Genomic DNA, 17055 nt, shown 5'->3' with positions numbered 1-17055 from the left:
GAATAGAAGTCTAAGATGGTTGAATAGAAATGTGAAACCCACTGTTTCAAAGTCGGCTGATTGCCCACGTAAGGGTACCAGGTACTTGGAAGCTAGGCGGTCAATGAGATGTCCCCAGCACTGGAGAAGCAGCTTGCTGCTTTTTTGAGGAATATGACAATATATTCCAAGGTGGAGGAACCTTTTTCTCAAACATGTTTAACTTTAAGGTTTAAAAAAATGGCCTTAGCAGCCAGTCCTTAATTGTGGAAGGGGAACCTCTTCCATTAGCAAGGCTGTAGCTGGTACAAAGGCCACATGAACAGGAGATGGCGTTTGACCAACAACAGTGCTGGATCCTCTTCTGGGAGTTCATATCTAGATAGTATAGTAATATTTCAACGAACCTGGAGGTTAAATGAAAAATTCCAGTAGACGTCTAACAATAGATGTTTGTAGTTTAATAAGAGAATCCCAGTAATGGTGGCTAAGGCAATTGTATGTCATTTAAAACACAACTGGTTCATCTAAAATTCAGACTTAGGCTGCTAAGTATTAAATAATATTTGCACCACAAGCGCCAGGTAATGGTCATCTCCAACAAGAGTGAATCTAACCTTTGTCCTATGATATTCAATTGTATCACCATTCAATTCCACCAGTTTCAACACCCAAAGGGTTATTGTTTAAAACTTAAAACTGAACTGAACTGGCCATGTCCCATTTCTGATGAAGGACTTTTGCCCGAAGCGCTGATTTTCCTGCTCCTCAGATGCTGCCTGACCTGCTGTGCTTTTCCAACACCACTCTAATTTTGACTCTAATCTCCAGCATCTGCAGTACCCACTTCTGCCATATAAATACTATGGCTACAAGAGCAGGTCAGAGGCTTAGAATCCTAGTGAGTAACACCCTCCCTGATGCTCCAAAGCCTGTCCACTATCTACAAGGCACAAATCATGTGTTGGAATATTCCCCAGTTGCCTGGATGGGTGCAATTCCAACAGCACTAAAGCTTGATGCTATCCAGGGCAAAATAGTCTGCTTGGTAGATAGTGCATCCACAAATATTCACTTCCTCCACTGACGATACTCAGCAGGTGACAGTACCAGCTACAAGATGCACTGCAGAAATTCACGAATGCTCCTTATACATCATCTTTCAAAACCATGACCAGTACTATCTTAGAAGGAAAATAGCAGCAGATAAATGGGATCACTACCACCTGCAAGCTCCCCTCCAAGCCACTCACCATCCAGACTTGGAAATATATTGCCTTTTCCAGTGTTGCTGGGTCAAAATATTGGAACTCCCTCCCCAGTAGCATTGTGGATGTCCCTATAGTAAATGGATGGCTGTACATCAAGAAGACAATCCACTGCCATCATCTCAAGGGTACCCTAGAACAACAATAAATGTTAGCCCAGCTAGCGATGCCACATCTTAAGTAATTTAAGACAAAAGTTAGTGTTATTGTTCTTGATTGCTTCCACAATCTGCTATGGTTCGGGAGATTTTTAAAGCTCTTACTAAAGTGATTATTGAAGGTTCGGCTATCTGAGAGGCGATGAATTCAAATATTTGCTTTCATAAGTGGTTAAGAATGAGAGAGGATTTAAATACATTGAATGGCTTCTATGTATAATGGATACTTAGCCATTCTGAGATGAAATCAAATAAATATCTCCGAATACCTGCGCATGGTAAGTCTTCAATGAGTTTCCATGGGTGCAAGGATAAAGGTTTCTGGGTCAGTGTCATGAATTGGTATTAAGTTGACACGGGCTACAAGGGAACTTAGGAAGAGATGGGGTGTCCTAGGTTTACATGGCGATTGTGGAGGCTTTGTGTGAATGAGTGCTGAGCTTCGTATGAATAGGTGAGAGTTGGTTGTCCTAATGCTTAACCAAGCAACTTGCAAAAGTCCCAGTGAAATTAAGTAGCCCTTTTAACCAACCCGACTAGGACTTGGCAGTCCCTGTGGCTGGCTCTAATGTGTGAGAAGGTGCGCCTGAATTTATCCTGCACTAGACCTCTGGAATGAAAATTTTGCCTTTTTGGGGCAATTTTCCCTGAGGCAAGTAAATCAGGCTAAGAAATTTCCTGTCTCCAATTGAGCTTTGGTGAAATCTGGCTGAACATGTTGAATAGCCCTTCCATGCTGAATTATGCTGTGATCCTTCAATAAAGGTAAGTTGTCTACCTATAATTAGGTTTATTAACATGGATAACTTGGCAATGTTTCAAAATGTATGTAGTTACAGCCAGTAATGTGAGAGTTTAAATGTGATCACCAATATTTCAAAATGTGCCTGTATATATTGGTTTCATTAACTTGTGCCATCATTTCCGCTGCTGTGCTGCAGCTGGAAGTGTCAGCACCACATCAACCCTCTACAGCTGCAATGTAGACCTTGTTTGGCACACTCCCAGATCCAAGAACTACAATGGGAATCTTGCCAATTGGTGACTTTAGCAAGGAAACCCATGAATTAATTAAATGTTTGGTACTGGCAATAGTACTAGCTTCTAGAATTACACAAGCATATTTTGCATAAACAGGTTTGAGGAGGTATATGATATGTAGGAAGAATGCATATAGAATTTGAATATATTGTGATGGTTTCTGTCCCTCTGAAAGGATAGGTATGTTCTCTTTAGCGGATAATATATAGATTACAAACTGGTGTTTAAAACCATTGAATTAAAAACTCTGCTACATTTTTTTCATTGAGAGCATACATTCCCATAAAATGTGGATATTTTGACAGAATGCACACAGATTTAGTTTTGAACTGATTGTATAATTGTCAGTGTAGAGTAAATACATTCCTATTTAAGCAATATTTTAAACAGTTCAGGATGAGCTGAAAACCCGAAACCATTTCTCTTCTGTAATTAGATTTTACAGGGAGAATGAAATAAGTGTTTGGATAGATACATGGGATTACATGAGATACAGGAGCTGATAAAAAGGCAAAAAACCTTTGGAAATAGTTTAGAAACCGGTTAAATGTCTCCAAAATAATAAAGAATGTAAGATTACACACTTACAAAGTTATGTTTCAGGACCAGTGATTTTGTTTAGGAGTAATTATGAGTGCTAAAATCTCAGTTACACTTCAGTCAACAACGTGGAACTCATTAAACATCTTTATGAATTGAACAGCAAAAAATGGTCAGTTTTTATTCAACTATTTTTAATTGATTAAAGATTAAGGTAACTTTAATATTGCAACCCATAAATGACTATGGAATTACAGAACAGAGTTTTGGATTTCAGGTTTTAACTTCACATATGCAGCTTCCAAAGACTATCAGTTTCAGAGGAGTAATAATGAGGCATCCTATTAAATTTGATGTCTCTACAATTACAAAATCCAGGTTGCTGCATCCTCATTTGCTTCCTTGCGCCAGAGCACGTAATAGCTTCTGAAATGGGTTCGGGTTTTCGGCTCATCCAGAACAACTGTTTAAAATATTGCTTATATAGGAATGTATTTACTCTACACTGACAATTATACAATCAGTTCAAAACTAAATCCTGTGTGCATTCTGTCAAAATATCCATATTTTATGGGAATGTATGCTCTCAATGGAAAAAAATATAGCAGAGTTTGTAAATGAATGCTAACCAATATATTTTAGTTCTTTATTTGCTGTCTATTAGTAGAGTGTATTAGTGTTGGCCGTCTGGACACCACTATTGCTGGAAATCTAAAGATCTTTTCATCTGGTAGCAAATCAAACAAACATTCAGAAAAGAAGTTCAAGTAACAGAACTGGTTAAATCTTTGTGCTTTGCATTAGTTTCAGAAACAAGTTGTTTAAACACTGACTTGTAATATCTGGCAAGTGGTGAACTAAGGTGGACTGATAAACCTTCCTTATTTGTAACCATCTTGTAGTTTACTTAAAATTACACTTGTCTGCAGTTTAGACATCATATCTTACTGGTGGTCTTTTGAAGGCAACCAAACTTTCCAGAATGCCATGCAAACAGTAAATGATATTAGGTAGTTATGGATCAAAAACATTACTTATTTAACTATATGTCTTAATTAATTAAATTAGAAATGTTTAAAATGCTTACCATCAGTACCATTATAGTTTTCCACTGTGTAGAATGCTGAACTTTAATTGCTACACTGCATATGTTTTATAATGGATCAATGCTATGTGTTCTAGTTTGAGGGAAAATAAAAGAAAATCTGCAATTAACATTGATATGTCCATTTAACAGAATTCAAAAACACTTAAAATGCATACTGATAATGGGCAGTAGATCAATAAGCAATTTGCCCACATTGTTTTCAACTATATTTCAAATACAGGTAGTTACTTTATAAAACTTGACATAATACCAAACAGGATTGTGTGCTTCAATTACAATAAATTCAATAACAGAATATCCCAATGTATTTGCCACTTGAAATACTTAACAAAGCATGTTTTGTATATTTCAGCAAAATGCATAACTTGTATTATATTTCTATATTAGTCCATTCGACTTGGACTCTCAAACAAGTGTCTAACTCACTTGAATTTGAATTGTTGAAAGTTGCATGTAAAATTCAGAACTGTGGAAGTTAATAAGCAATATAATTTTAATTTTTAATATTTTCAGTCCCCAGTTTGAAAACAGCATTCAGGATTCTATTTTGAGTAAAATAAAGTATCCTTACACAATGTATTTTACAGTATGGTAATCAGAAGATTTTTTCCTGTAAAACTTATCTTTAACTTGGCAAATACTTGCATCATGGAGCTTTATTGAAAAATAAACTCCAATAATTACTCCAAACATAATTCGATTGGCTTGAATTTTGTAGACAATAGTGTAGTGTCAGGGTTTGCCTCTCACCTAAAAGGAAACTCCATAAAGACTGAGATGGTGCTGATTTTTTTTTTTCCTTTCCCAATGGCCTTTTCTTTTTGCCACTATCCCAAGGGAAACTCCAAGTGCTCAGGTGTCAGTATTATCATCAGGCAGAGAAGATAATCAGTTACATTACTATATTCTCTCAGACAGTGAATTACGAAGTTAAAACTGATGAAATGCCTAATTTTTAAGTTTTACAGGTAGGGAGAAATTATTGTGACATGTCTATTGGCTTCAGGTGGAAGCTAATGAAATCTGAAAAGAGAATGTCAAATACATCAGGTGGTCTCAAAATTTAAAAATAATTTTCAACAAATATAATTAGAATTAAATTTATTGTCACACGTACTCCTGTAAAGTGATACAGGAGTACAATGAGAAGTGCACAAAATTGCCATTCCTGGCACTATCTTAGGTTAAAAAGGTACCTAGGTACAAAATCTTAGGTACAAATTAGAAAAATAAAGAGGTAAGTTAAAAGTTGATCTTACTATAAAGTAGAAAAAAATTAAGGAATTAAGTCCTCCTTTAGCCATAGGCATGCAGATACTTCGCACTGGACTTCCCTGCTATGGGTTTGATCTCTTTCTCCCATGCAAGTAGGTCTCCCGTGTGCTGGACATGCACGCCTCTATGATGCCATCTTGCTGCTGACTGCAAGAGTCCACCCTGGCTCGCTTTGCTGCAGATCTCCAGAATCCTGATCTGGAACAACATTGAGCCCCAAGCTGCTTCCATGCCCCAGATTGCAAAGAAGCCTCAGTGGCATTGCACCGACCGCCTCGCTCCAGAGACCCAACTGTCGGCCCTCAACTATTGTCATTGCTACTGCCTCCATGACTATCTCTCTGCCAAAGATAAGGTGGTACCAAGAACAAACTTAAAGGAAAGAAAAGTGAGAAGAGAAGAAAAAAGCAGAATGGATAAGCACTGGCTCAAGAGCCCTACTGTGCTGCCATTTTGAAAGTTGGGGGGAGAAAAACTCAGAGGTTTGGGCTGGTTAGCAGGCCTGTCTAGGTTCTCAGGGACTTTGATCCACTTCCTTCTAAGACTCCTTAAGGCTACTAACCTCTCCCTCATGTTGTCTTGCCCTCACTCAGTCCCTATGCCCTATTTCTCCCATCCCACCTCCATAGGCACTCATTCACTCTCCTTAATGGTGAGACCTCATGAATTGATTTGAATTGGTTGTCACGTGTACTGAGGCACAGTGAAAAGCTTTGTCTTGCAAGCAATACAGGCAGATCACAGAGTTAAATAGCATAGATAAGTAAATAATAGGTAAACAGTGGCAAAAGCAGGCACAGGCAAATATTAAGAGTTTGAGAGTCCATTCAGTACTCTAACAATAGGGTATAAACTGTTTTGAAACTGGCTGGTGTGTGTGTTCAGGCTTCTGTACCTATTCCCTAATGGTAGAAGTTGTAGAAAAGCATTGTCAGGGTCGGATGGATCTTTGAGAATGCTGGCTGACTTTCCTTGACAGCAAACCTTGGAGATGGATTCTATAGATGGAGGTTGGCCTTTTGTGATTGTCTGGGCTGAGTTCACTATTCTGTGACTGTCTCCAATCTTGAGTGGTACAGTTGCCATATCAGGTACTGATACATCCAGACAGAATGCTCTCAATGACGCATCGATAAAAGTTGGCAAGGGTATTCACCGTCATGCCAAATTTCCTCAGCTGCCTGAGGCAAAACAGACATTGTTGGGCCTTTGTAACCACCTCTGTGCTGTTAGAGTGTGTGTGTGTGTGTGTGTGGGGGTGGGGGGGGGGGGGGGCGAAGGACGAGGAGAGGTGGTGTATGAGTAACATTCCGCCAAAAGTCAATAATGAGTTCCTTGGTTTTGCTGGCATTGAGAGGGATTCTTATGTAGCTATTCTTGGTGTGAAGATGTTCTAGGGAGGAGTGATGGGCAAGTGATATGGCATGTGATGTGGATCTGTTGGTCCGATAGGCAAATTGGAGTGGGTCGAGTAGCTGGGAGGCTGGAGTTGATTAATGCCCTGACCAGCCTTTCAAAGCTGCTTTGAGATGGGGGAGAAAAATTTAATACAGCTCTCACACAAACATGCTTCTCAAAAAATAAAAATTTACCTACTCATGAAATCCACTCAAGACATCCTTCCAGTGGTCAAGCTTTTGTTTAAAAAATTTCGATCCAACAGCCAAATCGAAAATGGCTCATTCTTCAAATAATTTCTTCAAACTGAATTCTGAAATTCTGCTAACATAAGTGCTTTTTAAACTCAGCCAAGCATTCATATGGCTAATTGTCTTTGAGAAATGTCAGCAGATAATTCTATCAGTACCATTTCCTTTTTTCATTGTTTTATCTTTCTTGCTCCTGGTGGCATGTCAATTGACGCAGTTCAGTGGAGTGTTTAACTTTCACTGACAGCTTAAGCCTGTCTTTTTAAATTGAAGAGCAGATGATTTACCAACTTCAGATAAGCTTTACTGCATCATCTCAAGACTTTTTTACTATGGACTTGCTTCCATATTGTTAACCAAATTTGCAACATTGTGACCACCTGTTTCAATGAGAGACCACCTCATTTAAATCAAACTGAAACAAAATAAAGTTAAAAATCACACAACATCAGGTTTAATTGGAAGCACTAGCTTTTGGAGCGCTACTCCTTCATCTGGTGGTTGTGGAGTACACAATTATAAGACACAATTTATAGCAAAAGTTTACAGTGTGATGTAACTGAAATTATACATTGAAGAATACATTGTTAACAAACAAACAAGAAACAATTTCGGCGAGTGGTTCCAATTATACCTGTTGGACTATAAACTGGTTTGTGATTTTTAACTTTGTACACCCCACTCCAACACCGGTATCTCAAATCATGAAACAAAATAGCTATTGAGCCAGATTTATTTCTGCGATCTTAAATGTTTAATAATAACATCAGGTGAGATTATACTGGAAACTCGGGGTGGGGGGATTGGAAACTGGAAGAGGGGGTAGGGAGAAGGCAAGTCCCCGGCTCCTCCACATCCAAGTTCACTGTCTTTCAAGATCCTCTGCACAGACTGACCCACATATTCACTGAGCACAAACAGGCAATTTGGCTGCCTGACTCCACGCTAGCTTACTGCAGAGTAATCCAATTAGATCAATCTGCATCATCCTGTAAGTCTATTTTGCTCAAGTGCACGTGCCATGTCTTAATAATTATTCAAATTATTCACTGGGCTAGTTCCAGTCGAGTCAGATGTACAGCACGTAACAGACCCAACTTGTCCATGCCGACCAGATATCCTAACCTAATCTAGTTCCATTTGCCAGCAATTGGCCCATATCCCTCTAAACCCTTCCTATTCATATGCCCACCTTTTAGATGCTGTAATTGTATCAGCTCCACCAGTTCCTCTGGCAGCTCATTCCATACACGCACCATCCTCTGTGTTAATAAGTTATCCCTTAGGTCACTTTTATATCTTGCCCCTCTCACCCTAAACCTATCCCCTCTAGTTCTGGGCTACCCCACCCCAGGGAAAAGATCTTGGTTGTTTATCCTATCCATGCCCCTCAATTTTATAAACCTCTATAAGGTCACTCAGCCTCTGATGCTCCACAGTAAACAGCCCCAGCCTATTCTGCCTCTCCCTATAACTTAAACCCTTCAACCCTGGCAACACTCTTGCAAATCTTTTTTAAACCCTTTTCAAGTTTCACAGCATCCTTCCAATAGGAAGGAGACCGGAATTGTGCACAATATTCTAAAAGTGGCTTAACCAATGTCCTATATAGCCACAACCTGACCTTCCAACTCCTGTATTCAATGCTCTGCCAAATAAAGAAAAGCATTCCAACGCTGCCTTCACTATCCTATTTACTTGCGACTCTACTTACAACTATGAATCTGCACAACGTGGTCTCTTTGTTCAGCAACTCTCCCCAGGATCTTATTATTAAGTATATAAGTCCTGCTCTGATTTGCATTTCCAAAATGCAGTACCTTGCATTTATCTGAATTAAACTCCATCTGCTACTCCTCAGCCCATTGGCCCATCTGATCAAGATCCTGTTGAACTGAGGTAACCTTCTTCGCTGTCCACTACACCTCCAATTTTGGTGTAATCTGCAAACTTACTAACTGTACCTCTTATGCTCACATCCAAATCATTTATATAAATGACAAAAAAGTACTGGACCCAGCAACGATCCTTGTGGCATGCCACTGGTCACAGGCCTCCAGTCTGAAAAGCAATGCTCGACCACTTGAACACCACCCTCTGTCCTCTATATCCAAATGGCTAGTTCTCCCTGTATTCCATCAGATCTAACTTTGCTAACCAGTCTACCAAGAGGAACCTTACTGATGTCCATATAGGTCACGTCCACTGCTCTGTCCTTATCAATCCTCTTTGTTACTTCTTCAAAAAAACTCAATCAAGTTTGTGAGACATGATTTCCCACGCACAAAGCCATGTTGACTATCCATAATCAGTCATTGCTTTTCCAAATACTGTAAATCCTGTCTTTCAGGATTCCCTCCAACAACTTGTCCACCACCAATGTCAGGCTCACTGGTCTATAGTTCCCTGGCTTGTCCTTACCACCTTCCTTAAACATTGGCACCATGTTAGCCAACCTCCAGTCTTCCGGCACCTCATCTGTGACTATTGATGATACAAGTATTTCAGCAAGGGGCCCAGCAATCACTTCCGGAGGTTCCCACGGAGTTCTCAGGTACACCTGATCAGGTCCTGGGGATTTATCCACTTTTGTGTTTCAAGATATCGAGCACTTCCTTCTCTATAATATGGAAGTTTTTCAAGATGTCACAATCTATTTCCCAACATTCTATATCTTCCAGTAAACACTGATGCAAAATATGCTTAGTATCTCCTCCATCTCCTGTGCCTCCACACAAAGAATAATTGTTGATCTTTTGAGCGGCTCTGTTCTCTCCCTAGTTACACATTTGTCTTTAATGTATTTGTAAAATCCATTAGGGTTATCCTTAACCCTATTTACCAAAGCTTACTGCCCTTATACTCTTCTAAGAATTCACTCGATCTATACCTGCCATATGGTTTCTCCTTTTTCTTAACTAAAACCTTGATTTCTCTCGTCATCCAGCATTCACTACACCTATCAGTCTTTCCTTTCGCCCTAACAGGAATATACTTTCTCTGGACTTTCGTCATCTCATTTTTGAAGGCTTCCCATTTTGCAGCCGGTCACTGACCTGCAAACTTCTGACCCCAATCAACTTTTGAAAGTTCTTGCCTAATACAGTGAAAGTTAGCCTTCCTCCAATTTGAACTTCAACTTTTTGATCCAGTGTATCCTTTCCATCACTGGTTTCAACTAATAGAATTATGGTCGCTGGCCCCAAAGTGCTCCCCCACTGACACCTCAGTCACCTGCCCTGCCTTCTTTCCCAAGAGGTGGTCAAATTTTGCACCTTCTCTAGTAGGTACATCCACATATTGAATCAGAACATTTTCTTGTACACACATTCCCCTCCCTCTAATCCCTTAGCACTATGACAGTCCCAGTATGTTTTTGGAAAGTTAAATTCCCATCACTCGAATGTTCTTATAGATAGCTGAGATCTCCTTACAAATTTGGTTCCCAGTTTCCTGCTGACTATTAGGGGGTCTATAATACAATACCAATATGGTGATCATCCCTTTTCTTATTTCTCAGTTCCACCTCGATAACTTCCCTGGATGTATTCCCAGGTATATCCTCAAGTACAGCCATAATGCTATCCCTTATCAAAACACCACTCCCCCTCCTCTCTTGCCTCATTTTCTATCCTTCCCATAGCATTTATATCATGAAACATTAAGCTGACAGTCCTTTCCACCCCGAGCCATATTTCTGTAATTGCTATGATATCCCAGTCCCATGTTCCTAACCATGCCCTGAATTCATCTGCCTTCCCTGTTAGGCCTCTTGCAATGAAATAAATGCAGTTTAATTTATCAGTCCTACCTTGTTCCTGCCTGTTCTGACATTTTGACTTGCTCCCTTTCCCAACTGTACCAGTCTCAGATTGATCTCTCTCCTCACAATTTCCCTGGGTCCCACCCCCCTCACCTCATTAGTTTAAATCCTCCTGAGCAGCTCTAGGAAATCTCCCTGCTTGGAATGCAGGTTCATAGTTCCTTGAAAATGGGGTCATACGTAGACAGGACAGTGAAGAGGTGTTTGGTATGCTTGTCTTTATTGGTCAGTGCATTGAGTTTTGGAGCTGAGAGGTCATGTTGTGGCTATATAGGACATTGGTTAAGCCACTATTGAAATACAATTCTGGTCTCCCTGCTAAAGGGAGGATGTTGTGAAACTTGAAACTTGAAAGGGTTCAGAAAAGATTTGCAAGAATGTTGCCAGGGTTGGAGGGTTTGGGTTATGAAGAGAGGCTGAGTCTATTTTCCCTGGAGCATCTGAGGCTGAGGGGTGACATTACAGAGGTTTATAAACTCATGAGCATGGATAGGGTAAGTATCCAAATCTTTTCCCCAGGATGACAGTCCAAAGCTAGAGAGCATAGGTTTAAGGTGAGGTGGGAAAGATTTAAAAGGGACCTAAGGGGCAACTTTTCACGCAGAGAGTGATATGTCTATGGAATGAGCTGCTCGAGGAAGTGGTGGAAGCTGTTACTATAACAATATTTAAAAGATATAGGAAGGGTTAGGGGGATATGGGTCAAATGAAGTGCAAACTAAGTGACTGTTATGCAGAAGTCTTCATTCTGTATGTAAAAATTACCCTGAGCCTGCAGTTGCCTGCTATTTCAACAGTGTTCCCAGGCCAACATTTCTGTTGCAGGCTTGCTGCAAAGTTTCATTGAGCCTCAATGCAAGCTTGACAAATAATATTTAATTTTCCCCTTGGAGAGCTTGCAGCCTCTAAGATGCACATTACATTCAATAACTTGAAAGTCTAATTCTATCCAGTCCCACACGCAGCCCTGTCGTGACATAGGAGCAAATTCTTACCAATGCTAAAATCTGTCCTGAAAACAACAAATGCTGGAGATTACAGTGGGTCAGACAGCATCCATAGAGAGAGACTTCAGTTCTGATGAAGAGTCATCTAGCCTCAACGTTAGCTTGCTCTTTCTGTATGGATGTTGTCTGACGTGCTGTGGTGTCTTAGCATTTTTTGTTTTCTGTCATGAGATAGAGTGCCTTTAGCACAGCCAATCCATTGTCACATATTCTCAGTCCTGTTATCACATTAAATGGGTTGCTTTCAGTACAGCTTACCCACTCTTTCCAACTCTGAACTGTCAATATCATGGTTTTTCTTAATGCAGCTTTTCCTGTTGCCTATAATCAAAAATCCCTTTGTTTACCTACTCCTTTCATATTTCTCACCACTTGTCTCCCCTCACCTTCACCGTCCAGCCTCGTCCAAACACTTGGACATCAATCTTTCTTGGCTGTGGTCAGTTCTGGTGAACACTTACAAAACTTGAAATGTTAACTGCTTTGTTCACATCCACCACCTGTTCCTACCTGCCTATCTTCCTTTCCACCTATCTACTCCACCCTCCTCTCTGACCTATCACCTCCATCCCCACCCCCATTCACCTATTGTACTCTATGCTACTTTCTCCCCACCCCCACCCCCCTCCCATTTATCTCTCCACCCTGCAGGATTCCTGCCTCTATTCCTGATGAAGGGCTTTTGCCCGAAACGTCGATTTTCCTGCTCCTCGGATGCTGCCTGACCTGCTGTGCTTTTCCAGCACCACTCTAATCTAGACTCTGGTTTCCAGCACCTGCAGTCCTTGTTTTTACCCTATAGATGCTGCCAGGCCTGATGAGTTTTGTCAGTTTTGTTTTGCTTCCGATCTCCAGAATCTTCAGTTCTTTGTTTTATAAGTTTTTTTAACTACTTATTGATATTTTTCTGATTATTGTTTCAAAGGTTGCCATTAATGTTAAACCGATCAACCTGTAGTTGCTAGACTTATACACCCTCTTGAGACAAGTCCTATGAGTTTAGTTGTGCATGTGCCGATTCCAGAGATTGCTGTCAGTTTCAATGGATGAACAAACACAGACAGTAGCAGTTTTGCTGTTTATGCCACAGAAATGAAGTTACTGTGTTTTGTGATTGCACTATAGTTCATCTCGTAGTTAAATTCCTTTTAACCTTTTTGAATGTTATTGATAAAGTAAATTGCTACTCTTGGCTAGAATATTCTACTATTTAAAGTATTAGTAGGAATGTGTTTCTAGACAATGTAATTCTGTACATTACCCTAATTCATAACTTTTTATTATATCAACATTAGAATGGAAGAATGATGGAATGGATCTAAATATGGATTGTGGGGCTGGCACGCCACTTTCCTTCCTCTGCCTTGCTCTCCTGCTGTTCCAGCTCTACAGCTTTAATTGCCAGGGCCACCAGTTTCAAGAACGAGCTTTGCCTGCAACCTTCCAGTTTACACATTCTCTCTATAATGCCACTATTTACGAGAACTCTGCTGCAAGGACTTATGCCAACAGTAAAGTTAAAATGGGGATAAGCTTGACTGATCGATCATGGGACATTAAATACAGAATTATTTCTGGAGATGAAGACAGCTTCTTCAAAGCAGAAGAGGTTTTACTGGGGGATTTCTGTTTCTTAAGGATAAGGACTAAGGGAGGCAATTCTGCCATACTGAATAGGGAGGTTCAGAACCACTATTTACTTATTGTGAAAGCTGCAATTAGAGGGGAAGCTCTGGAGGCATGGACAAAAGTAAACATTCAAGTTTTGGATATGAATGATTTGCGGCCTTTATTTTCTCCAACAACATATTCTGTAACAATTCCGGAAAACACACCATTGAGAACAAGTATTGCACAGGTGACAGCAACTGATGCAGATATAGGATCAAATGGAGAATTTTATTACTATTTTAAAGATAGAGTTGACATCTTCGCTGTACATCCAACTAGTGGTATAGTTTCTCTCAGTGGCAAACTGAACTGTGATGAGAAAAGCCAATATGACTTGGAGGTTTTAGCAGTGGATCGTGGAATGAAACTTTATGGAAACAATGGAGTAAGCAGTACAGCAAAGCTAGTCATTCATATTGACAGAATCAACGAACATGCTCCAACACTAACTGTAGTGTCTCATATTCCCTCCTTGATAGACATTGATCCTATCTATGCAATTATCACTGCAGATGACCTGGATGATGGAATTAATGGTGAAATTGAATCGGTTTCTATTGTGGCAGGTGATCCTCTAGGACAGTTCCATCTTGTTAGAACTGGTTTAGGGGGTAGGGAATATAGGATAAAGTCAGCAAAACCAGTGAACTGGGAAGACTTTCCTTATGGCTATAATATTACTCTTCAAGCAAAAGATCATGGAACCCCTCAAAAATTCTCTGCAGTGAAAATTGTACATATTAAAAATCTGGAGGAAATTGAAAACAAAGTATCTTTTGCAGAGGATGTCTATGAAGTGAAACTAAATGAATTTGCTCCCCCTGGAGCAGTAGTTGTTGCTGTTAAGCTAAAGCCTGAACCACAGAATGTGGAGTATAGTCTTGGTGCAACTGAAGATGCTCGCTATTTCTCCATTAATTCCCAAACTGGTCTGGTCACCACGGCAGAGCATATACGTGTCCTTGAGAAAGAGTATTTCATATTGGAGGTGATGAGCAATGTCAGCGAAATGAAAGTTCGAGTTGTGATAAAAGTAGAAGATGCAAATGATCATACACCAGAGTTTCATCAATTGTCATACGTGACATCTATCAATGAGAGCATGCCTGTTGGTAGCAGTGTTTTAGTTGTTACTGCGACTGATGATGACCAAGGAGAAAATGGATATGTAACATACAGCATTGGCAGCCTGAACTCATTACCTTTTGTAATAAACCAATTTACAGGTGTCATCAGCACAAGTGAACCACTGGATTATGAGTCTTTGCCTCACAGTTACAGGTTTTTTGTTCGGGCCTCAGATTGGGGTTCACCTTATCGACGTGAGAATGAAGTAAACATAACTATAAACGTGGAAAATGTGAATGACAATAAGCCCCTCTTTGAAAAAGTGGACTGCCGAGGAGTGATTTCCCGTGAGTTCCCTGTTGGGGAACAAATAACCACAGTGTCAGCTATTGATGTTGATGAACTAGAATTGGTAAAGTATAGGATTGTTTCTGGAAATGAGTTTGGATTCTTTGATCTAAATTCTGACTCTGGTGTGCTTTTCTTGTCAAAAACATTGGACGGTGCAAATCCAAAAGGTGGACTCTTTACACTTAAGATAACAGCTACGGATGGGGAGAATATTGCTGATCCTATGTCTCTTAATATTTCATTGGTGTATGGTAAACCAACTACAAAGGACTATGCATGCACAGAAACTGGAGTTGCAAAGAGACTAGCTGAAAAATTGCTCAAAAGGGTTAAAGTAAACAAGTCAAAAATGGAGGACTTATTCCTTGATCTTTATTCAATTAACAGGCAGTCTCCACAGTTTGATAAATCCTTTCCTTCTGAAGTAGCTATTCAGGAAGATCTTCCTATTGGCAGCATGATTGTTAAGATCCCAGCTTCTGATGCAGATAGTAGTTTCAATGGCAAAATTATATACACCATCTCTGGTGGCAATGTTGATAGTTGTTTTAATATTGAAATGGAAACAGGATGGTTAACAGTTCTGATGCCAATGGATCGCGAATTAACTGATAAATACATTCTTAACATCACTATTTATGACTTGGGGTCTCCTCCAAACTCTGCCTGGAGACTGATGACAATCCATATTCAGGATGCTAATGATAACAAACCTCGTTTTTTGCTGGATAGTTACTCCGTTGGTATTCCAGAGGATACAGTGGTTGGTACAGAAATAGTTCAGATTCAGGCTACAGATGAAGATTTGGCTCACAACAGTGAAATAATTTACACACTATTAACAAATACCCTTCAATTTGCTATTAATGCCTCAACTGGCATTGTTTATGTGACTGGGTTGCTCGATCGTGAATTACTTGCTAACTGTACTCTGAAAATAGAAGCCCGTGACCAAGCTGACACTGGTCATCAACTATATTCTGTGGTAGATTTGGAGATCATTTTAGTGGATGTTAATGATAATGCTCCCCATTTTGTTCCTTCAAGTTATTTTGTTAAGGTCCTTGAAGATATGCCTGTAAGTGCTGTGGTAACATGGCTTGAAGCTCATGATCCTGACCTTGGTTTCGGTGGCCAGGTGCGTTATTCTTTGGGAAATGATTATAATGGGAAGTTTGAAATCGACCGCATCAGTGGAGCAGTGCGTCTGTCAAAAGAACTGGACTTTGAAAAACAGCAGTTCTACAATCTGACAATTCGTGTTAAAGATAAAGGTCGGCCCATATCGTTGTCCTCCGCGTCCTTTATAGAAATTGAAGTGATTGATGTGAATGAAAATCTTTATGCACCACAGTTTTCAGAGTTTGCCAAAATGGCATCTGTGAAGGAAAGTGCACCAGTTGGGACAAGGGTTCTACACGTGACAGCAAAAGATGGCGATGATGGAAGGGATGGACAGATTCGGTATTCTATCCGAGATGGCAGTGGTCTTGGTCGTTTCACTGTAAACGAGAATACAGGTAGGACTGTGCACACAGCATGAAAGTAATTTATTTACATTGCATAACACGTAAACACAACATTTTAAGAAGTATTGCTAATTCATTTAAGTATCTGACTGCTGTTAATTACTAAATCGTCTACAGCAATAGGTAGTTTTCATGCCTTTTTCTAATGGAGAAATTGTTTAAACGAGTCAAAATTTCAAATCATTTCTGGGAGAAAAATGTGTAATCTTGCAGATAATATGTTGAAAATTTGTCTATGTTTACTTAAACTGTGTTCTTAGTCTTGATTGTTTAAAATTACTTCATGTTAATGGATATTTGTTCAACTTTAAGCTGTTAGTGTAATTTACTATATTTTGTAATTGTTCACCATTAGCTCATAATTAATATTTCCTTAATTCTAATTGGGACAGATTGCATTGAACAATGTTTGAACATTGCATTTAAAATGAATATTCAATATACAAAAAAAGAAGTAAGGCATAAGGCCTGCATAGGTGTCCCCAAAATGCATGAAGGCTTTTGATATTGCATAGTAGGTTAAGAAAAGAGAAAGTGAGGACTGCAGATGCTGGAGATCAGAGCTGAAAATGTGTTGCTGGAAAAGCG

The 17055-nt window shown here is 39.7% G+C and overlaps 1 protein-coding gene across 9 annotated transcripts in view; it reads left to right on the top strand.

Moving 5' to 3' along the window:
• LOC122550578 (protocadherin Fat 3-like) overlaps positions 1-17055 on the top strand; it is an 801871-nt gene that overhangs the window by 217839 nt on the left and 566977 nt on the right. For all 9 annotated transcript variants that reach the window (XM_087988029.1, XM_087988032.1, XM_087988030.1 and 6 more), the window contains one exon: positions 13144-16458. In XM_087988029.1, the coding sequence (XP_087844155.1) occupies positions 13161-16458 (3298 nt within the window). In that variant the 5' untranslated portion in view covers positions 13144-13160. The remainder of the gene's footprint in view (positions 1-13143; positions 16459-17055) is intronic.

Source organism: Chiloscyllium plagiosum, unplaced genomic scaffold (genome assembly GCF_037043375.1).
Source record: "Chiloscyllium plagiosum isolate Xiang-an unplaced genomic scaffold, Cpla_swu_hap1 HiC_scaffold_6, whole genome shotgun sequence".
In the NCBI taxonomy this organism is placed as follows: Eukaryota; Metazoa; Chordata; class Chondrichthyes; order Orectolobiformes; family Hemiscylliidae; genus Chiloscyllium; species Chiloscyllium plagiosum.
The sequence above is the reverse complement of the archived record's forward strand: the minus strand, read 5'-3'. Positions and strand labels throughout refer to the sequence as shown.